The sequence below is a fragment of the Panthera tigris genome, chromosome A2 (assembly GCF_018350195.1).
Source record: "Panthera tigris isolate Pti1 chromosome A2, P.tigris_Pti1_mat1.1, whole genome shotgun sequence".
Lineage (NCBI taxonomy): Eukaryota > Metazoa > Chordata > Mammalia > Carnivora > Felidae > Panthera > Panthera tigris.
In genome coordinates, this window is record NC_056661.1 from 15768601 (window position 1) to 15791868 (window position 23268).

Below are 23268 nucleotides of genomic sequence, written 5' to 3' on the forward strand. Positions count from 1 at the left end.
GCAATCAATCTGAGAAACAAAGGTGACATGGTGCTTGGAGGCAGCCTTGCAGTGGTCATAAAAGTACAACTAGCCTGGGGCGCCTGGGTGGCTCAGTCGGTTGGGCGTCCGACTTCGGCTCGGGTCGTGATCTCGCGGTCCGTGAGTTCAAGCCCCGCGTCGGGCTCTGTGCTGACAGCTCAGAGCCTGGAGCCTGTTTCAGATTCTGTGTCTCCCTCTCTCTGACCCTCCCCCGTTCATGCTCTGTCTCTCTCTGTCTCAAAAATAAATAAACGTTAAAAAAAATTTAAAAAAGGAAAAAAAAAAAAAGTACAACTAGCCTAAGTCTGTATCCCTAGGGAAGCAGATAAACTGGTTTAGTTGCGGGGCGCCCAGGTGGTGCAGTCGGTTAAGCGTCCAACTCTTGATCTCGGCTCAGGTCATGATCTCACGGTTGGTGGGTTTAATCCCTGCATCGGGCTCTGTGCTGACAGTGCAGAGCCTGCTTGGGATTTTCCCCCTCCTCTCTCTCTGCCCCTTCCCCGCTCATGCACGTGCTCTCCCTCTTAGAATAAACTTAAAAAAATAAAAAAAAAAATAAATAAATAAACTGGTTTACTTGCACAAGAGAATACTCTATACCATGGGTCAGAGATCTCTTTTTTAGTGAAGGACCACATAGAACGCATTTCACACTTGCAAGCCTTATGGTCTCCGTCACAACAACTCGACTCTGCCACTGTTGCAGGAGAGCAGCCGTGGACAACATGGAAATGAGTGTGGGAAGCCGTGTGGGCTGTGGCCTGTTGACCCCACTCTACAGCTACAGAACTCCGTGTGTCTAAAACCGTGTGAAATGAACAAAAGCAAGTTGCAAACGGATGGCTATCTCACGGTTCGGTGTGTGCAAAATTTAAAAATAAATACAAAACAAAACCATACGTATATAAGATATCTACGGATACACACACAGTGAAACACAAGAATACTTGGGAATGACCTGCATCGACTACAGGGCTGTGATTACTTCTAGGCAGGAATTGAAGAGAAAAGCCTGACGGTGGGTGGGGCTTTATTTGGAGCTGGCAGATTTTATTTCCTACAAAGATAGTATCAGACATGACAACAACCAAAAAAAAAAAAAAAAAAAAATACCCCCCAAAAACAAAAACAACCCCAAACCCCCAAAATCCCAGCTTGATGGGGCTCTCACTGGGCAAATACGGAATGATTTAAGCTTCAAAATGAAAGATTACAGTGACAGACTATAACCCACTGAATAAAATAACCCACGAGTCAACACTGCTATCAATCAATCAATACATGAATGAGGAAGAAGGAAAAGATCTTTCTTACGATAGGGTGCTAGCTACTAATGTAGAAGGAGGAATGGAGTCAGAAAAATCATGACGGACTCAGGCAAGAATTACCAACGGATGCTGAAACTAACAGGTGGCAGATTTAGAAACAAAAAATGGGGTAACAACCTCATTGTAAAATATCTTCCCCTAAGAAACACACCGATTACTTGGGGTGCCTGGGTGGCTCAGTCGGTTAAGTGTCCGACTTCGGCTCAGGTCATGATCTCACAGTTCGAGATTTTGAGCCCCCTGTCAGGCTCTGTTCTGACAGCTCAGAGCCTGAAGCCTGCTTGGGATTCTGTGTCACCCTCTCTCTCTCTGCCCCTTCCCCCACTCACACTCTGTCTCTCTCAAAAATAAATAAACATTAAAAAAAATAAAAAGAAACACACTGATTACAAAGGGAGATACAGTAACTTTAGGGAGATCTTGGAAACACCAGATGACTTAATAGTCACAGTTAACCACCCTGGTAATGAAACAAATCAACATCATGTGTCTCCAGACGATAGGCTGAGGAGGACACAACATCTGGGGTACTCCCTCTGGAAATACTTACCCTGCACCTCACAATGAGGAATAGCCTAGGCAAACACAAACGAAGGAACATTTTACAAAATAATTGGCTTGTGCTTTTCCAAAATGTCTACACTATCAAAGACAAAGACAGGGAAACTGTTCCAAGTTCAAAGAGATCAGAGAGACCTGGCATTAATTGCAGCATGTGTTTCTGGGCTGGCTTTTGGTTTATAAAAGACATTATTGGGATAATTCCTAAAATCTGGCCTATAAATCAGTAGCATTGTATCAATATTCATTTCCCAATCTTAATAACCACCCTGAGGTTATACATAAGAGGGTGCCCTTGACTTTAGGAAATACACCATGAGGTACCTAGGAATAGAGAGAGGGGAATCGACTCTGTAACTTACTCTCAAATGGCCTAGGAAATACACCAGCATGTACCGATAAAGAGAAAGAATGATAGAAACAGTTGTAGTAAAACACTGGTAATTAGGGAAATCGAGGTAACAGCCAGATGAACGCTCTGTGGCATTTCGGGGGCAACTCTGCTGGTAATTATGAATTGATTTTGAAAATTAAAAAGTTTTAAAAAGGACATGTGCAGCAAATACGGCAAACGGTTAGCTATTTGATCTCGGAGGTTGGCCCGTGGGCATCGTCACGTCCAGTACTTTTCTCTACATAGGAAATACTCCTAATGTAAAATATAAAAATTTACATTAAGAAAAAATCTGTATCAACAGAAAGCAAAACAAAGAATGCTGGACTGGAGGTGAGCTCGAGTCTGGCACCTCAGCCCTGCCGGGTGACCTTGGGCAGGTCCCCCTGTCGTCTGAGCCTGTCCCCTCCCATCTCCCTCCTGGAGTGGCACGGGAGTGCCACACTGGTAAGAAGTGAAAATCCTGCAGCTTTTCCAGCAACCCCTGCATGGGTGAGCTGTACCTCCCTCTCCTGCGGCCTGCAACTCTGCAAGGACACAACCAGGAAAAAACCCACCGGCTCCCCGCAGGCCGCCCCCGAGTTCCTTAACACACTGAAGAAACCTCAGGTTTTGCATATGTGCCTCCACTGACTCATTTGCCACCTGGCTGATGGGGAGAGTTTCAGGTTGGAGCCTTCCGATGTTATCATCGTTAATCACAGACACAACAACGTCTGTTCGATCAGGAGGGCCTGAGAGAGCTGCCAAACCTTTATTTATGTAATTTACCGAGGGACCCGACTGCTGGCAGGACACTGGGGGCAATCTGGAGAACTTCAAGCATCTCTTTTCCCCGTCTTTTCAACCAAGCGATTCGTCAAAGTACCTGGCAAACGTCGGCCAGGCGGCGTCCAAATCGTAGCCCCTGGATGCCAGGTCAAACTGAACCTCAGTGAGCTCGTAGAGCTGGCCCACGATGTCGGAGCTCAGCTTCGGTTTCAGAAAGGGGCTCCGTGCATAATACCAGTCACTGCAGGGAAGCACAGATAGGGACTGATCGCAAGAGCAATAAAGGGTAAGGAAAGACTGAACCTGATACGGCTCTGCCTTAACAAATTCTAACTCCGGTGACTAATGAGTTAAATTCAGACAGACAGACACACACACACACCAATTTGATTTTCTTTCGAATGAGCTTGCTCTTCAAGGAAATTGCTGGAATGAACTAGATGCATATTCACTTATTGTTTACATCCTATTTCCCCAAAAAGGATATGAGAAAACTTAAATCTCAATTATTTGCCCGGAAAGGGACAGCTATTGGGGAAAGAACTCTTCTTTTTTGAAATGTAACCTCATCTTCTATTCCTTGTAGAGAAATCAACAACAGAACGGTGAGCTCACGGCTAACTTCTGTCCAGATGCCAATGTTAAAGCCAAGAAACAAAACATCTGCACTTGGAGGTGCTGGTTGTTTCGCTTCACCTGGAGCAAGAAGAATTTAAAAAGGCCACACTGTGGGGCTCCTGGGTGGCTCAGTCGGTTAAGCATCTGACTTCGGCTCGGGTCATGATCTCACAGCTTGTGAGTTCGAGCCCCACCTTGGGCTCTGTGCTGATAGCTTGGAGCCTGGAGCCTGCTTTGGATTCTGTGTCTCCCTCTCCCTCTGCCCCTCCCCTGCTCACACTTTGTCTGTCTGTCTCTCTCTCTCTCTCTCTCTCAATAATAAGTAAACATTAAAAAAAAAATTTTTTTTTTTTTTAAATTTAAAAAGGCCACACTGAGGGCCGCCTGGGTGGCTTAGCGGGCTAAGCGGTCGAGTGTTGATCTTGGCTCAGGTCACGATCTTGCGGTTTGTGAGTTCGAGCCCCGCGTCGGGCTGTGCGCTGACGGTGCGGAGCCTGCTTGGGATTCTGTCTTTCCTTCTCTCCGCCTCTCCCCTGCTTGTGCTCTCAATCTATCCCTCTCAAAAATAAACACACACTAAAAAGTTTAAAGTAAATAAATAAAAAGGCCACGCTGATGAGTGCAAAGACGCCTGTGAAATGGGACACACTGGAAGCCAAGCTGCTTGTGACAGTTCTTACCACACACCTGGAACAAAATAATCTTCAAACCAAACGTGAGAAGATTCTTAACGCACCTGAATTCACAAAGCCCGTCACATGCATGAGACATACATCTTTATGCAAATCAATCTTAAAGACGACAAATGAAACACAGTATTTTCCCCCAACCTTTTTTTTTTTTAATCCACAAGTGATTTCTTTGATTGAGTGGAGGAACCCTCCCTAGGGAGGGGGGAGGGGGGGCTGGGAAAGGCTGCTGGGAAATCGGCAGGTTCTGCTGATAGGTGCCGGACCTGTAGCTCCTCTTTCCACACGCCGGTGACACGCTCAGTCCCCTCCCTCCCTCCCCCGCGGCCCAGGCTTCAGCACCAGCGCCACAAAGACCGACCCCCTGGACAACCCGGGCTCTCGACCTGGCCACCTACTTCAACGTCCAGAGAGCCTAGACACAGCCAGCAGGTGTCGACTCGGGGTCTCGGGCGAGGCCCCGGGCTCGGTGGGGTTAAAAATCCCATAGCTGAATCTGCCGAGAGGCCAAGGCTGCGGCCCGGTGGTTCAGGGTGGCCAGCGGGGCCCGTCCATTCATCAGGGTCAGGCCCCAGGACATGCCAGCCATGGGGGCAAACTCCCCGGCCTTACGAGCTCAGAGATCCGCATCCGAGCTCTTGCGTCAGGACTCAGCGTCAGTGGGGCCCGGAGAAAGGCCCTCGGCCTCTCGGGGCTTCAGGTCCTCACCTGGGACCAGGCGGTGCTGCTGTCGGGCAGGTGGGAGAGGACCGCGTGGGTGGGAGGGCCGGGGGGCCACCCCGGCAGGCGCGTCTGCTGTGGGCTCACTGTCCCGAACGAGGGGACCTCAGCTCGCGGCGTGCAGCCCAGCGCGGCCGTGCGTTTACCTGGTCACTTTGGTGTTCATGAAGCACTGCTGTAAGGTATCTGCCAACCGCTGGTGCACCAGGGAGTAGCGAACGAACGCCCTTCCTCTTCCCAGAGATGTCCGGAGCTGGAAACGAGGAGAGCACGTGGCCGTGAGGAGCCGGGAGCCTGACCTCCAGTCGCCCGGAGGGCGAGGCCTGAAGCAGCCAGACCCCTTGGCGTCCTTCAGGGGAGAAGGACCCGCAGACTCCGGGGAACACGGCAAGGAAGACGCGTTCACGGGAGGCTCTGGGACATCGCTTTCAGGACGCACGTGTCATTCTCCCGCCCCGGCTCCACCCGGAGCCCTGGGTTTGGCGTCAGATGGGACACCGTGGGAGCTCACTGGGGACACTTAGGAGAAAATGTGGCAGGTAGAGGAGGGGCCCCTCACACCAATATGAAGCGAGCTCGAGGAAGGGGCCATCTCGGTTTGCCTCATGTCCGGCTTAGTTTTGAGGTGCAGGGGAAGAGGCCAGGAGGCCGGCTGGAGCCCCCGTGGGAGGGGAAGAGAGAGGAGGGGAAAGGCAGGGGTGCGTAGGGGGGACTTATAAGAAGTTCGGATGGATGTGTGATGGCCCACTCGGTGTTCTCACGAAACCATCAGTAAAATCGGGACGTGTCGACGCCGTCCCGGTCGGATTTAAGATAGGCCAGCTCTGCACTTGGTCAGAAGGTACCCAGGGGGTAAGAGAGAGCTGGGCTCTCTCGAGGCAGCCCGGTCACACTGGGGTAACAAAGAAAAGCATCGCGTGTGGCTCCGTTTCAGGAAGTCTGAAACGGACAGCGCGGGAGGGTCCAGCTGCGGGCCCGCCTTGGAAACCTCACCCCACGGTGCCCGAACATGGCTTCTCGAGAGGTTTCCGGGAGCTTATCGGGAGGGAGGTGGGCGTGCCGGCCAGAGACTCTGCTGTGAGGCGGCCAAAGCAGGGCTCTGCCAGTTGTGGGCACAGGCGGCCGGTTTGCGTAACGGGATTCATTCTCGATGTTTCGCCCCCAGCAGCTCCACGTGAGTGGGAAGGAATCCGGGGCCCCCTCAAGCTGCCATGTGTACCCTGCCCTGTCAGGCTCGGGGGTCTGAGCGGGGTAAGTACAGACCCCATACCCTCCTCACCCCGTCAGAGGTGAGAAATGTTTAACCTGGTGGCGGGGGACAGGGGCAGCCCCGTTCCAACCAAAAGAAGGTCCTGACACCCCACGCCATCAGGATGCCAACCGTGGCACGGGCTTGAGACAGGAAATCTGTGGTACAGCCTCAAGTACGGCCTTTTCGAATCGATGAGGTAAACATTCCGGTACGCAGCACCCCTGCAGCTCAGAGCTGGGGGTTTTTGGATTGCTGACTCAAGAAAACGATACCACAATATGAAGTAGCCTTAAAAAAAATAAAAAGGTGTGAAGCATCAAGAACAGGAGAGGCTGTGAGCCTCTTATTTTAAGAGAGAGAGAGAGAGAGAGAGAGAGAGAGAGAGAGCGCGCGCGCTAGTGGGGGAGGAGCAGAGAGAGAGGGAAGACACAGAATCCGAAGCAGGCTCCAGGCTCCGAGCTGTCAGCACAGAGCCCGATGGGCGCCTCGAACCCACAAACCGTGAGATCATGACCTGAGCTGAAGTCGGACGCTTAACCGACTGAGCCACGCAGGCGCCCCCCAAATTGATTATATATGTTACATATATGTGGAGTGATTTATTTAAAGAGGTATCTTGCAACATCCTTTGTACTCCGAGTGAAAACAGTGCACAGCTTTTTTTATTTTTTAGTGTTCTGAGGTCATGGGTTCATTTTCCTTACCTATCTCCTTAAATGCTTAGCACCTAGTCCAAACTTCGCCGCACTGTATCGAGAAGCTCTACCACAGCTGGAGAGGGCAGGAAGTCCGCAAGGGACTCCAGAGCAGATTCGGTTTCCTGCCAGGCCACTGTGCTGACACCCCAACGGCGCGCTGCACCCCGGAAGGGAGACTGTCCGTCTCGGAGAAAGACGCGTAGGCCAGGTTGAGCTTATTCGGAACCCCTGGAAGTGGCTGATTACAGCCTTGGATGAGTTTAGCCTAAAGGGCTGATTCCCACCCCGAGGGGGCCTGAGGTGGGCCCAGCTATGCTCCTTACCCATTAACTTTTACCTTCTGGCTTGTCGGCTTTGGGCAACACTTCATCGGTACGGTTAACCTGAACACCCGGCAGCCCTGTGGCCTGGTGCCATTCCCGGGAATCCCCACCAAGGGTGCCTGCGGGGAGCACGGTCTACACAGCCTCCAGGAAACCGACAATGTCCGTGCAAGCAGGGAACGCTTTTTTGCTTGAGAAGTCAGCTTCCCTGGCCTTGGATCATCTAAAGGTCTGTGTGCTATGCAAGAGGTAGATTTCAGCATTTTGTAACCCAGGGCCGTGAGGACTAAGCTAAACTTATTTGCAGACTTCAACTGTCTGAAGCCGTAAAGTCAAAGGCCTCCGGTGCTCTTGAGGAGTGGAAGGCCAGACAGCGACACCGAGAACTTCTTCCAGACTTTTGGAGAGAAGGCAATGAGACCCTCTCTGGGTGGGTGACGCATTAAAATGCTCAAGACCGTGGCGCTGCATGGACGTTATGGAAATCCAAGGAACAGACGCCTGACAGCCAACGTCTTTCCTCCTTTTCCCAGATGTCAGAGGGTGGAAAACGCTCGACCCTCAGTGTCAACGTATCTAACGTATCTAATGCTGTCATTCTCTGTAAGAAGAAACCCCTCGGGCTCCAGCTGGCAGGCGGCGGGAAGAGATCTCAGAGCACCCTCTGAGGGCTACCTCAGAGCCCCTGGGAGGGCCACCAGGGGGCACAGCTGCCGGCTTTACCGGGACTTGAACTGTACTAAGGAGGCACTGAAAAGGAAGCTGAAAGGTAGAAACCCTTTAGGCCTCCCGCCCCACATCTAGGGGTTTAGTTGCTCCTGAACCTGCAAAGTTCTTCACTCCCAGAGGGACTAGGCTGAAGACAGAGAGAGAGGGAGAGACAGGGGAGAGAGGGGGACGGGGGGAGAGAGGGGGACGGAGAGAGAGAGGGGGGAAGAGAGAGTGAGGAATAGAGAAAGGGAGGAGAGAGGGAGGGGGGAGAGAGGGGGAAAGAGAGAGAGGGGAGAGAAGAGAGTGGCAGGGAGGGAGGAAGGGGAGGGAGGGGGAGAGAGAGAAGAGGGGGAGAGAGAGAAGAGAGAGGGATGGAGGCAGAGAGAGAAGAGGGAGGGGGGAGGGAGAGACGGGCGAGAGGGAGGGAGGGAGGGAGGGAGGGGGGGAGGGAGGGAGAGAGAGAAGAGAGAGAGAGGGAGAATGTGCTGTTCCAGAGTTTTCTAAGACAGCAAAGCCCTGGCTTTCTGCTCTCCAGGGAAGCTGCTTAGCATAACCAGCGTTTTAAGAAACGTCTCCTGAGGTCTCACATCACTCTCTTCATTACAAAAACAAGTTTATTGGGCAAATTATAGGGAAAGCACCTAGTAAACTCTAAGAATTTTATCTAAGGAACTAATGTTTTTTAAAAGGTGGAGGCGTCCCGTGCTGCGTGCAACCCCTCCTCCCTCATGGTCCTGCAAACAGCCTCCAAGCAGGCAGACCACTTGTGGTCTAGGGAACAGGGTCAGGGCCGAGCCACCCCCGGGCTTGGTAAGCACTCGCTTGGGTGGCTTCCCAGAGCCCGCACCGGGCACCAATTTCCTTACTTCTTTACCAGCCGTCCACCCCCCACCCCCACGTCCTCACGGGGCCGTCTCCTGCGGGGGTCCAGGTGAGAGATGCTTCAGGCGGGGGCAGAGAGAGATGTGGGATCCTCAGCCACGCGCTTACCTCCGGAATCGACTTGACGAATCGGATCCCGTCATTGGCTCCTTTCACCTTGGCCAGGCAGGCACAGAAGTAATCCCAGTAGTCCTTCCTGTTGCCCAGAAGGGTGGCCTTCTCCTTCTGATCGAACTGCGTAGAGGAAGGGACAGAGAGAGGAGGGCCATGCCCACTGCTGTTCATCCCACCATTTAAATGATAAAGAACAGCAAAACCTTCTTAGTTACCCGGTGCTGGGCAAGGCCCTTCATTGGCAAAGGAGGGTGTTTTAATCTCCAATTTATGGATGAGGAAACAGAGGCTAGGAGAGGTTAGGTGGCCGGCTCAAGTCCACACAACTGGTGAGATTTAGGAATAACAGCCCCCTCCCCCAAAAAGGTAACCCCTCTGTGCACCTTGTGGGGAGGAAGACCACCGAAGGGGGCTTAGTAACACAGGATGAAGAAATACAAGTGGAAAGTCTTCAGGGCAACACATGAGGGTCAACTTGGTCTCAACGCAGGGAAATGGGTTGGTGACATCTCATCCCAGTTACTCAAGTTCCAACACTGTTTTAATATGCGTGCAGTTAAGTTCAAATTGATGCTGGCTCTGAGTCATTTCAAATCCAAAACTAAAACCTAACTGAAAACAAAGAAGGTCCATAAATCATTTCCCAACGTGAACCAGAACCAGTTGAAAAGGCAGGCGAAAGGTAAACTCTTCTAGCACGCTGGGGCCTCTCTCCCCAGGCCCCAGCAGGCTCTCATCCCTTACACAGGCTCTGGTAGGATGTGACGTTGCAAACTTAGGGTGTTCGGAATGATAAAGGTGCGTCTTTCTATAACATAGCATTTTGTAGTAGTTTTTCTGGTTATGGAAGTAAGACCGATAAATCGTTAGAAAATCTGGATAAAACTAAAAAAAAAGAAAAAGAAAAACTATAATGCCCAATGCCCTGTCCCTCGGAGAACTTCTGTTAACATTTTGGTCCACTTCCTTCCTGCCCTCTGTGATTGCCTGTGGTTTTCCACATCTGCAGAGTTCTCTAGATCTGTGTGGTTGTGTTTTTTTTTTTTTCTTTTAATGTTTTGTTTATTTTTGAGAGACAGCGCATGGGGGGGGGGCAGAGAGAGGGGGAGACACAGAATCTGAAGCAGCCTCCAGGCTCCAAGCTGTCAGCACAGAGCCCGACGCAGGGCTTGAACTCACAAAAATTCTGACATCTTAACCTGGGCCAAAGTTGGACGCTTAACCAACTGAGCCACCCAGGCGCCCCTGTAGATCTGCGTTTCTTGAACCAAGCGGACAGAAGCGTCACACTGTGAGCAAGTTCAAACAAAACTTCCTGGGTTGACCTCAGAGATCCCGATTCAGCAGGTCAGGGCGGGAACTGAGAATACATTTCTAACCTGCTCCCAGGTGATGCTGCTGCTGCTGGTCTGTGGGCCACACTTTGAGCAACAAGGATCTAAAACGGGGGCTTCTGGATCATCTTCAGTGTGGAGAACGTGTGACTGGGTGTGCATGCAACGCACGTCTGCCTGGGGACAGATTCCACAGCTTTTAACTAGACTCTCAAAGGGGTCTGTGACTGCCCTAAAGTGAAGATCCCTGCTATCCAGTGACCTCATGACCTGCCTTAAGATGACCTAAATCTCTAAAGAATGTTCTTGATTCCTACAATCATCCTAAGGGGCAACATTCTGACTTTTCAGAGGCTTGCACTTGGGAGGCTCAAGCTCTCGCCGGGGACTGCACGGACTTTCAGTCTAACCAGCAGGGCTTGATGGCTCCACAGAGCTGTCTAACCCACATCCTGAAGGCTGATGAGTCACGCAAGAGAGAAACAGAACAGAGCAGAAGTCAACATGGTAAGGGAGTCACTTACTTGAAGGAGATACTCGAGTTTATAAGAAAACTTGTGTAAGCTGGTGCTGTCATCCGTGATGGGCTCCCCTGCTTCCTTAAATTCTTTGCTTAGCTCTGTCACGGCATCTTTAAGACAACAAACAGGAACGCGTAACTGACCTCGGAGGGAGAAACAGAATAACCCCAGGACGCGCGAGAAGCAAGTGGTCGATGATGGCAGAGCACCTTGGAAACAAAAAGCGATATGAAACGCTGGACGGATGTAATGCCCGGCCTGAAGGCGTCCGGGTGGCCTGAGAGCCCCCAGGTAGGTATTCTAGAACAGCTCCCTGATGGGGCACACTTCTCGGCCATCCCTGTAGGCCTCTACCACGTAGGCCTGTAATATGCATGCAACACACGTTTGCTATGTGCACGGGTCACTCAGCAGGCCCCTGCCGGTGACTTCCAGAAAGCTTTGCCCTTCATTCCGGCCACGTTCCTTGTCGTTCTCCCCCAGAACCCTACTGCTCAGTACAGGATAAGTCCCGGCTTCAAGAAGCCCCAGAACGTGCAAATAAGAGAACAATCCCAAGAACGACGACGACACCTGCTTCTGGGAGCTGAGGGCCCCTCAGGGGCCAGGACTTTGCCCGGCCTTCTCACTGAATACGGCACTGAGGGGCAGGGTTGTTTTGTTTTGACAAATCCAACACGCAGCTGGTCTTAAAGTGATCCCAATTTCCAAACTGTTAAAATGTGAAAAAACAAAAACAAAAAAACTTAAAGAATGATGAAGGCTGATGGGGCGCCTGGGTGGTTCCATCGGTGAAGCGTCTGACTCTTGATTTCGGCTCCAGTCATGATCTCACGGTCCGTGAGATCGAGCCTCACGTCGGGCTCTGTGCTGACAGCACGGAGCCTGCTCGGGATTCCCTTTCTCTCTCACTCTCTGTCCCTCCCCACTCCTGTTCTTTCCCTCTCTCTCTCTCTCTCAAAATAAACAAACATTTTTTTTAATTAAAAAAAAAAAAAGACTGATGAAGGCTGATATCATCATCCCTGTTGGCGGATAAGGAGCCCCTGGGGAAGTCAGAGCACTCGCCAAAGAACAGCAGAGCTGGAATGAGCACCCTGGTCTTCTCAAGGGCTTTCTGACTCCGGGGCTCGCCCCTCCACTTCTGAGAGAACTGACCTCCCTGTGCACAAAGAAAGGAAAACCACCTTGACTCTCATTTACGGCCTCTGCTGTGGGACAGAGAGACTGTGAGAAGCTGTGTTTGGTGTAGACACTGGGCAAAGCGCCCCCAGCTAGATGGCTGGGGCCCGCTGGACAAAACGACCTTCCCCTGCGACCTTCCTTCTTCGTAAGGAACAGGAGCTCCCAGGCACCACGGCTGGAAAGCAGGCCTGCCTGGCACTGAAGCTGAGCCCGAGCCGCTAAAATGCAATTGCTACCGACCCCTCAGGCAGAGGTCAGCAAAGGGCAAAGACAGGCTCTTGGGACTAATTGTCACAAGTGACTGCCGTCCAGTGGCACCCTCTAGAAGTGTTGGCCGCGGCTGGCTTTGAGAGCCGGGGGAGGGCCGGGGACCAGGGAAGGCACAAGCCTTTCCCCCCTCCACCACTCAGCCTGGATTAACGCTTACAACCTTATCTGGGAACTCCTGAAATTTTGAAAGAAGGAGGCTTGGGTATGAAATACGAAGTTTGCCGCTCTAATCTCTGATAATCCAAATGCATTACTTAGGGATAATCTTAGTTTTATGTGAATTATACATCTGTGTCTGCCAACAATCTTGAGAAGTGGGTGTTACCGTCGCGCTGACCTCGCGCACAAAGAAAGCAACGGGACCTCGGAAAGGTGACGGGACTCATCCCACATCTTCCAGGGTTAAAAGGCAGAGCCAGGAGCTGACCCCAAAGCCCTCGTCAGTGCTGTCCCCAGGAGGACGAGTGGGCTGCCCTGTGCAGGCACGAAGGCTGTGCACTGCCCAAGGACCCCTCGCCTGGGGACGTTCCACTCCCATGCTAGATGCTGAAGATCTGTCGTGTGCCGATGAAGACAGTTACCAACAGATGCAAGGGAAGGGTCTTGAGAAAGTAGTGTTTCCAAGTGCTCAGCGGGCGGGTCAGATGGCCTTGGGATGCCAGAGATGACCAGAACAGTCGGGACAAGGGTGGGAAAGGGTACGTGAACAAGTGCCAATGTCTGGCCCCCTCCCTGGACCAGAGGCTCTAGCAGGGGTCCTCTCTTCCCTCCCAATAAAGACCCCTGGGTCCCAAAGTGATGCTGGAGAACCAGAGACTGACACGCAGAAAAGGTGGCCTCCTTTGTGGAGAAACTTCTCAAGGCCAGTGGTGAACTCAGATTTGCAGGGCCTGTCATTTCGCTTTCTCTGCGTGTGTGTGTGTATGTGTGTGTGTTTAGGCTGAAGGAGAAAAACCATCTACCGTTTTAGCTGGAAGTAGGCTGGTGTGGTTAAGAGTGTACACTCTGACACCTGGTGTGTATGCAAACCCAGGCTCTGCCCGACTGGATGTGTGACCTTAGGCAAGTCACTTAACCTCTCTGTGCCCCTCTCTGCATCTGTAGAATGGGGATAATGGTTCCTACCTCACAGACCAAACGTGAGGACATAACGGGCTACTAACGTAAGGCCTGGCACGTGTGGAACGCCATGTGAGTCTCGGCTTATTCGAGGCCCGAAGTGCTACACCAATGGGAGGCAAGCCTGACCGACTTTTCTCTCACCGACCTTTGACCAGCAGGGTGAGAAGCGTGCTGCGGCCGCCACTAGCCCAGCGGCCCTGGGTGTGACAGACCGCGGCTGCTCATCACTGTGCTCGCAGGTAGGAACCTGACTCAGGACGGCGTCGCCGTCATCTCCGTGACCTGTTAGAGGCGGTCAGCTTCAGACCGTCTGTAGCAACCGCGCGGGAGCTCCGAAGACCCGTCCGGACCAGCCCCGGGGAGCTCAGGCGGGCGGGAAGCTTGCCCAACTCCTGACCCTCGGCACGTCACCTAAAAGGGTGAGCTCGGTCCCTAGACTCTGCAGCCGGGAGAGAAAGCGGTCGGCTCCTCCCCCGAGCCTGCCTCACTCCGCGTGCACCGTCCCCGGCCCTTCTCCAGGGACACGGGAGCTGCGAGTCTCGTCCCTGCGCTGAGCTCAGGGGCGTCCGGGAGGCGGCGGGCCCAGAACTGCAGTGCGTCACAGGAGACAGGCTGTCCGCCCGCCAGGACTGGGTAGGACAACAAAACAAGAGAGACGGGTGTCTGGCCATCCTGCTGAGGCAGGGAGAACGCGGCCTCCCCAAATGGGCCAACTCCATCGCGGCCCGGAGGCCCGAGATTCCGCCAGACCGAACAGGGGGCTTGTAGCACTCACGCCCACACGAACTGAAAGCAGACCCGGGCCCAGGAAAGGGTATTGGCTTGGGGCGCCTGGGTGGCTCGGTCGGTTGAGCGACCGACTTCGGCTCAGGTCACGATCTCACGGTTTGTGGGTTCGAGCCCCGCGTCGGGCTCTGTGCTGACAGCTCGGAGCCTGGAGCCGGCTTCCGATTCTGTGTCTCCTTTTCTCTCTGCCCCTCCCCCGCTCATGCTCTGTCTCTGTCTCAGAAATAAACAAACATAAAAAAAAAAAAAAAATTTTTTTTTAAAAAAAGAAGAAGAAAGAAAACGGTATTGGATTTTGTTGACAAACTGGCTTCCCAGGGCCCTGAGAGGAGGCCCGGGCCAGCCGCCCCCGCCTGACACAGGGCGGACACCCAAGCCCCAAACACCTCCACGCGACGTGTCCCGAGGGCTCCAGTTACACCCCGTGTGACGAGGATGAGAGGGCGGCAGGAGCACGGCCCAGCTCCCCCACAGCCAAGCCTGGCGTGTCCCCTCCCCAACGGCACCTTGCAAATCGCGGATGATTCTCTGCAGCTGGCTCTCTGCGATGGGGGAGGCCATGGCCACTGGCTGCGGGCCGCCTCTCTCGGCTGTGCGCCTCCCGCCTGGGTCCGCTCAGCAGAGGTCAGACTCCATGGTGACACCTGGAGAGGGAGAGGGAGGCCGTGGAGGGCTCAGTGACAGACACAACATGAAGACAGGACGAGAGGGGCATGCCCCGGGGCCCAAAGTCGCCCCATCTGGGTGTCTTCCCTCAGCGGAAAGGGCTTGACCTTTCTGTGTGGGCCTTGCCCGGTGGGCATTCCCTGGCTGGCTTCTGACACACTCTATTCAGACACAATGACCTGGGTTGGGGCTTAAAAGGCGATAGGTTCAACCAAACAGCATGATTCACTGAGCGTCTCTCCTCTTCTCCGCTCTTAGGCACGACTGCCTCACCCTCCTTCCACCTTGAGAAATGCCTCCCAGGGGCTCCCGTCACCCTGGGGAGGTCAGACCCAGCCCAACCCACATTCAGACGGCCTGCTAAGCTGATGGTGCCGGCCACCACCAGACCCCTGTCTCCCCCACGCCCGGCCCCCTGTCCTCCCCAGGCTGGCTTCCTCTGACCAACAGTTAGTAACGTCTGACGTCTGGCGTCTGGCCGGTGGCGGCGGAGGCGAGAGGCTGAGGAGCCCTGGGGCTTCGGGACCAAAGAAAGCCAGGCTTGCCTTGTGGGGGAAGCAGCTCGCTCGTGGGGGCTCAGCAGCTCCAGCTGCCCAGAACCCAGCTCGGCCTGGCTGTGTAGACGCCGCCTGGCCTGCATCGGGGGCCCGGGCAACCCTCGGTCCAGTCAAGGGACACGGCTCTATTTTAAGCTTGGTTACAGTCCTCTTGCAGCTGGTGAGTCCTGAGTTACCAGCCCTGCTCGGGCAGCTGCTAAAGTGATTTAAGGACACGGTAGTGGCTGAAGACCAGCAGAGGTGAGGACACACGAGTGGCACTGGAGACAAGTGTGGGTATGCACGGGGACGCTCCAGTGTCCCTTCTACAGAAGGAACGTCAGAAATGGACGTCTCTAGGGGCGCCTGAGTGGCTCAGTCAGTTAAACATACGACTTCGGCTCAGGTCATGATCTCGAGGTTTGTGAGTTTGAGTCCCGCGTTGGGTTCTGTGCTGACGGCTCGGAGCCTGGAGCCTGCTTCGGATTCCGTGTCTCCCTCTCTCTCTGCCCCTCCCCAGCTTGCTCACACATGCATGTGCCCACTCTCTCTCTCTCTCTCTCTCTCTCAAAAATAAATAAACATTAAAAACAATTTAAAAAAAAAGAATTGGGCATCTCCAATTCATAGACGTCCAACACCAGGTTGTGTCATGCTTGTTGGCAAAAGCAGGTGGCGAGGCTAGAGGAAGCCAGAGCAGCCACCACTGAGTGAGGGCCTACTGTGTGCTACGCGCTGGGTCCTGATAGGGGCTTTACACGCGTGATCATTTTCATCCCACAACCGCCTTAGTGGGGTAGAGAACACCAGCTGGAGAAGCCACGTAACTCGCCTAAGGCCGTGGGCCAATAAGGGGCGAATCGTGGTCTGGGCCCTGGTCAGTCTGATTCAAACCCTGTGGATCTTCAGCTCAGCATCGTCCCTACTGCAAATGGCCAACCCCTTCCGCGGGCTTCTAGGAACCGCCCTGAACTCCAGCGTCTCCCAAATAACGTGCCGCCACCCTGAGTGTTTCTCACACGTGCTGGCCCTCCCTTTCCCCCAGCCCTAGTCCCCTTCCCGCTCCAAGAGTCCAGGCAATATGACTCTGGAATAGAAACAGTCCCAGGTTTCAAGTTCCTCCAAATATTTACATAAGCATTCCAGCGTGAGCCGGAAGCAAGAAGGGCCTGTCACAGGGCGGATATGCCTTGGCCTATTTTTAACTAACAAGCTGGCACAGCTGGGACTCAGTGCAAACAAGGCCCAAAGAGGGCTTCTCTGGCCTCGGAGGAATGAGACGGGCACACACCAAAACCACACTCCCAGCGATTCCTGACATGGAGCCCAAGAGAGGCAGGGGGTCCACAGAGAGCCCTCCAAAGCCCCTTAAGAGGTATTAGATACCCCCCTGTCCGCCACAGACACTACACCGAGGGTGGGAGTGGGTTTCGAGAAGGCAGCCTGCCCATCCCTAGGTGGCTCTCCGGGCCACCTGCTGAGCACAGAGCCTGAGCAGGGGCCAGCCAGGGCCCTGAGGAGAGCCAGAACCCAGGCTCAGCCGGGCTTCTACAGGGACTCCGATGCCTCAGTGGGCACGCTGCCCCTCCCGGAGAGGTAGAGAGAGTCCGGGGTCCGCACTGTCGATGCACAGCTGCCCCGACACCATGCTGTGTCAAGTTCCTTCCATGCGCAGGCTGGGGACACGGACGCACGTGAGGCACGGTCTAACCCTGGTGGAGCTCGGCTGTGCACCAAGCAGACAGACAGAAAAATATCCCGCTATCTGGACACGGCAGAAGAGCTCCATGCAGAGATGGGAATAAAAAGCGACGGGTACTCAGCGATGAAAGGGTTGGGCCATGGACATGTACAACAGATGCTTCCTGCTGAGCGAAAACAGCCAGACGGAAAAGGCTACGTCTTTTATGATTCCATTTGCATGATATTCTCACAAAGGCAAAACGTGGGGGAGAGGTCACAGCGGTGGCTGCCAGGGCCTGGGCGGGAGGGGGTGGCGGTGAAGGGGGGGCATGACTACAAGAGTCGGCAGAAATTGGGGGGGGGGGGCGGCGGCAGTTCTGTTCCGTGTCTTGCCCGTGGTGGTGGTTACATGACCGTACGTATCTGACAAACATACGTTTGTCAAAACTCACAGACTGCAGATTGTATCTCAACAAAAAAGGCCGCACTGTGACGAATTTAGGAAGATGCCGTGGGGCCTCAGGAAGGGAAAATTAATTCCACTTGGGGGAGGGAGAGGGTGAGAGGCGGGGGCAACCGAGGTGTGCCAGGCCTGAAAAATGAGGATGAGGTCTTTTGAAGAGATCCAAGGAGGAAAGGGCACCGGGATGGGGAGGGGGGGGGAAGGGGGTCAGCGAGCATGGAGGCTGCTTCTCTCCCGAAATTCCTCTCATTTGGCTGTTGTCAATGGACAGCCTTGTCGTTCCTGGGAGAAAGACACTCAGAGGAAAATGACAGACACCCAAGTCCTCAAAGGCCCTGGGCCTGTGTGCACGCTTCAGACCAGGCCGAGACCCGACTCGCGGAAGAGGGCAGATTCTGAGTTAGGCTCCATAATTTGCTAGAACAGCTCTCAAGATTTGGAAAAACATTAAGATGACTGGTTTATCTTAAAAGATACAATCTGGGAACAGCCAGGCGGAAGAGACAAGAGGCGCAGAGTTGGGGGGGGGGGCGGGCTGGTTCGAGGTTTGCGAAGCTTCTACGCCCTCAGGGCTTCCCACCCAGCAGCACCTCGCAGGACCCCCTCACTTCAGGGTTTAATGCAGGCTCCGACCGGGTAGACACCCGGACACTGGGGACCAGCCGTCTCTGAGGCCTGGCGTCATGAGCCTCGACAGAAACGTGCTCCTTCGAGACGTGCGGGGACTCTGGGGAGACGGCCCTGTGTCCGCACGGCCGGGCGAGGCCGCCTCCGCCTGACCCTCGGAGCGCGCTCAGCTGATGCCAAGTTCCCGGGTCACGGGGTGAGCTGTGCCCAGCTGCTGATTACACAAGCTGCTTTTCCGGAAAGCCTGAGTCACCACCCAGGTAATGTGCCCCAAGAGAACCGGCTGCTGGACCTGCAGGTCGCGGTGGGCTTCCCCACCGCGGATGGGGGTCCCGCCTCACAGGGGTTTCTTTTGTTTTTCTTAACATTTATTTATTTTTGAGACAGAGAGAGACACCGTACCAGAGGGGGAAGGGCAGAGAGAGAGGGACACACAGAATCCAAAGCAGACTCCAGGCTCCGAGCTGTCAGCACAGAGCCCGACCTGGGGCTCGAACCCACGAACCATGAGATCACCACCTGAGCTGAAGTCAGACGTTCAACCGACTGAGCCACCCAGGTGCCCCCACCTCACAGGGTTTCAGGCAGTTAATCAGAGCTTCCTTGGAAGATCATGGTTCCTATAGGAATGCTCTTTTCCTGAACTTTGGGGTGACGGCTCTTAGCAGTCTGCCCTCCCTCTTCCCTGGTCTGAGGTCATTATTAACCACCGGAAGACACAGAATGCGGCACTCTCTCCACACCACAGTCATGTGGCTTTTTTTCCACACCAATAACCAGTTCTGACACCGACTGGGGGTTCTCCAGTTCGGTTCAGTTCTGACACTGGTGACCTGGAGTCAGTGCAGACCCCACAGGTCAAGGGCTCTGTCCACAAGACGGCCCTGGCTGTCAGACGCTGGTCCCAAGTCCCAGGCTGCTACCCGTACTTCTGACCAACCGGCTCTAAATTGGGGATTCCCACGATCCCCTCCTTAGCTTCCATAATTTGCTAGAACAGCTCTCAAGATTTGGAAAAACATTAAGATGACTGGTTTATCTTAAAAGATACAATCTGGGAACAGCCAGGCGGAAGAGACGAGAGGCGCAGAGTTGGGGGGCGGGGGGCTGGTTTGAGGTTTGCCAAGCTTCTATGCACTCAGGGCTCCCCACCCAGCAGCACCTCGCAGGACCCCCTCACTTTGGGGTTTCATGGAGGCCTCATTCCGCAGACTTGGGTGATTAACTCCTTCTTCAGCCCACTCCCCTGAGGTCTGGGGTGGGGCTGAAAGTTCCAACCCTCTAATCACATGGTTGCCTCTTCAGGCAACCAGCCCCCACCCTGAAGCCATCCCAGGGGCTGAGGAGGGTCACCTTATTAGCATAAACTCAAGCGTGGCTGGCTGAAAAGAGGCACACAGAACAAAAGACACTCCCATCGCTCAGGAAATTCCTAGGGTTCCAGAAGCTGTGTGCCTAGAACCTGGGACAACCACAGACCATCTGTTTCTTGTGGTATCGCAGAGATGGCCTGAAGCAGCAGGATCCCGACAGGCCATCAGCCAGCTGCTCTCCTAACTCAGGAGACACGGAGAGCTTCGGTCTGCACCGCCTCGGCCTCGGCTGCTTCAGCACCAGGGGAACGACTCCAGGACTCCCACGCCTCGCGAGGGCCCCAAAGAGCGTATCCCATGCCTCCATGAACCCAGGGCCCTTGCTGCATGGCTTGTAAAAACCTCCCTCGCTTGTCTCTGGCAAGCTCTTTCAAATGGCAGAGAAATTCATTTTGTAAAATTTGGGGGAACATTGAAATCTCGTGCCAACAGCTCAAAATTATGTTTACGCTTATCCAGCATGTCTGCAAGCATCCAATATCCTGGTAAAGTGGAAAAAGGGACTAAATGCACCCGGGACTATTGCCTGAGTTCCTAGTCAGGCTTAGGTATTATAGTAGAGGTAAAACTCTTCCCCGACCTCCAAACTCCTCCTATGTCTGCCCAGATGCCGTAACAATAGAGACAGTAGTCCCAGATTAAGAAAGAAAGACACCAAACGGCTCACATAAACTTATTTACACTATGGTGCAAATGACTAATACTCTTAACGTTGCCCAGAAACTGGCTCTGGCAGGAGCAATTACAGCAAACTGACTAGTCACATTAGGAAAGAAGGATCCGAGGGGGAGCAGGCTTGGGGCGTGGAAGACAACCCTGCCTGGTCTTCAGAACGTTCTGTGCTTGCTCCTCACCCGCTAGCTGAGAAGGGACCCAGATAGGGGCCCCCACTCCCAGATGAGGTGGAGCATGCCAGTTGTGAATTCCACCCCGACCAGGAAAGCACGTTGGCAAGGACGGTTCAGATGGGCCGAAAGCAGAAAGCTTTTCTGGAAGAGTCCATCGCCTCGGTCTGGTTGAGCACAGCCACCAGCATCCATGTAGTGGCCACCCCTGGAAAGGGGGGCACTTGGCCGGTACCTGGGGCTCCGAAGGCCCGGCGGTCCTGCTGGCTCCACACAAAAGGGTCGGGGAGCAGGCTGCCCTCAGCAGAGCTTCGAGAGGGTGCCGAGGACGACGCTCAGAAGCTTGTCACAGGCCGGCTCGGGGGCAGACGTCACAGCACTCGTGAACAAAGCCTCACGAGGCGGCCCAACCCCTCGGACCTAATTGAAGTGTTGACCAACTGCAGGCCTGGGTCACCTTCCCCAAACACTCCTTCTCGCTTACACTCTTCTTTCTTAAAGGGAAGGGGGGCTTGAGAGTTGCCCATCACCGTTTGAACTTTTCTTGGCCCTCGCGCTCCCACCAACGGCAACCATCCTGGGTTTCTTGGTCACTGCCTCCGGGACACACACAAAACTGGCCCCCCCGTTCCCGTCCACTGGCCCAGGAAGGCAGGACGGAGAGACCCGTGGGTGTGAGGTCTGGGCCTGGGGAAACCGAACCATCTCTTTCAGGAAGGTGGAAGGCAGGCCGCTCTGGCAGGAGCCGCACCCCCATACCTGGGGCGGCAGGGCGGAGGCCTTGTCACCGGAGAGCCCAGAGGAAATGCCCGGGAGGTGGTGACGGCACGTGGGAAGCTCTGGGCAGCCTCTGGAACAGCTGCACGAACATGAGACACCATCTGGGGCATCTATGTATTCCTGCCCCGAACAGCACTAACCCCGTGCACATGGAGAACGTCACAGAGCTCCAAGATCCCATGCTCAGGGCGGGGACAATCCTGACCAGAGTATCAAGGGGGCGAGCACAGCCAATGACGAATTATGAACGGAATCTCTGCCGGAATATGCTGTAGCCAAAAAACACAGGCTTGAAGAAGCCAACTGTAACCCGTACGTGTTAACAAACCGCCTGCCGGGCGGTTTGTTGGGCACCACTGGTAAGAGGCGGGCCTGACCCAGGAGCAGGGGCCGCAGCCGTGAACAAGGCCAGTGGGCACTGGCCTTCAAGGAACCCCCGTCCAGAGGGGGCAAAGCTCCTCCTAAGCTTATAGACTAAAAAGAGGTCACCGGAGGCCTGAGAAGTTCTTCGATGAACAGAACACGTGGGACCCCAGGTTCTACGCTGCTCGGGATCCTAAGCCACCACTGCCTTTCTTCCACGTTTGTGGCCATTCGCCCGTACGGTCATTTCTCGTTTAATCTGTTTTCTCCATGAGTCCGTAAGCTCCACTGCTACTCACCATCTCCCCAGCACAGAGTGCAGTCCTGACCCCTAGAGAGCCCTCAATACCTTACTTGGGGAATGAATGAACCAGTTAGACAAAACCGGACCCGTAGTCTCTTACTCCGCAGATCTAACTAAAAACTTTAGGCATAGAAAGGCACCAACATGTAAATGATGAGAATTATCCTTCCATGGCGGGAAAACGTGGGTAAATTTTCAAAACATTCGATTTCTCTGATTTCTCAAGTTTCCTTTACTGGACATAAATTACTTTTGTACTTTGTAATTATAGACATTATACCGTCATTACTGTGGAAATATTACAGCATTACTATCCCAAGAAGAAAGGGAATAATGTAATTTAGGAACTGGCTGGATTAAGCGTGTCCACGGGAGAAAGTGTGCCCCACAGCTCTGGCCTGAGGCAGCCTTATCCAGAAGCCTCCTTCACTCTATCTGGTCAAGGATAGCCACAGCCGTTACAGCCACCTCCCCGACTCACCCAGCCCACACAAGGCCCTCTCCTCTCTGCATCCCTGGGACTTTGATCTGGAACCGTCAACCAGAACACTCCCAGGGTAGAGGGGAAGTATGGATGGGTCTGAGCACAGCCGTGTTTGGATGAAAAGTGGAACATCCCGGGTGCACACGGGCTCGGGGGTGGGGCCATGCTAGCAGACAGGAAGGGCAAGCAAGACCCAGGATGGCTCTGAGGCTGGGGCTTGGCGCTGGGCAAGAAAACCGTCTTCTCTTTTACCAATTGTAGCGGAGGCTTGCCAATTTGGACCTTATTCAGATTTTGGAATCGGACTAGTCAATGTGAAATTTCCATTCCCTAACGTGCAACGGATTATGCGATAAAGATCATTCCCCAGTTGGTGATACTGTGCTATGTTTAGCTCACCAAACTCTTTTCAGGCAATTTTAGCAAATCTGTCTGTCCTGGGGAAGTTATTTGACCTTTTCCTACCTTGTGTGTGGTGTTTGTGGTTTTTTACTTTTTCCTGGTTTTCTGTTTGTTTGTTTGTTTGGGCTTTTTTCCCCGTGTGCAGTGTGGGGAGGTTACCCTTTACCTTCCTCAAGGAGGAGGGAGGGGAGGAGAAGAGCAGACGTTCCCAGTGGCTAACTTCGGTTGAGGCTTCCAAGTGCCCCCTCCCTGCTCTTGACCAAGGCTGCAGACGGCCCTGGAAGAAGCCCAAGGGGCTGCAGGTTCAGCTTGAGGAAATTCCTTCCGGCTCCTTGTGAAACCACCACGTCTGGTTCAGCTGTCCAGCCCACCCCGGTCCTCCTACAGGGATTCTCCTCCTGGCCTATCCCCCTGCAGACCAACAGCTTGCTAGGGTTGCTTT

The 23268-nt window shown here is 53.8% G+C and overlaps 1 protein-coding gene across 1 annotated transcript in view; it reads right to left on the reverse strand.

Annotated features, from left to right (window-relative positions):
• FYCO1 (FYVE and coiled-coil domain autophagy adaptor 1) overlaps window positions 1-23268 on the reverse strand; it is a 74241-nt gene that overhangs the window by 48132 nt on the left and 2841 nt on the right. Inside the window, exons 2-6 of the mRNA XM_042978758.1 lie at window positions 14807-14944; window positions 10941-11047; window positions 9077-9202; window positions 5249-5355; window positions 3173-3316 (exon numbers count right to left, since the gene is read on the reverse strand). Coding sequence (XP_042834692.1) covers window positions 3173-3316; window positions 5249-5355; window positions 9077-9202; window positions 10941-11047; window positions 14807-14861 — 539 coding nt within the window. The 5' untranslated portion in view covers window positions 14862-14944. The remainder of the gene's footprint in view (window positions 1-3172; window positions 3317-5248; window positions 5356-9076; window positions 9203-10940; window positions 11048-14806; window positions 14945-23268) is intronic.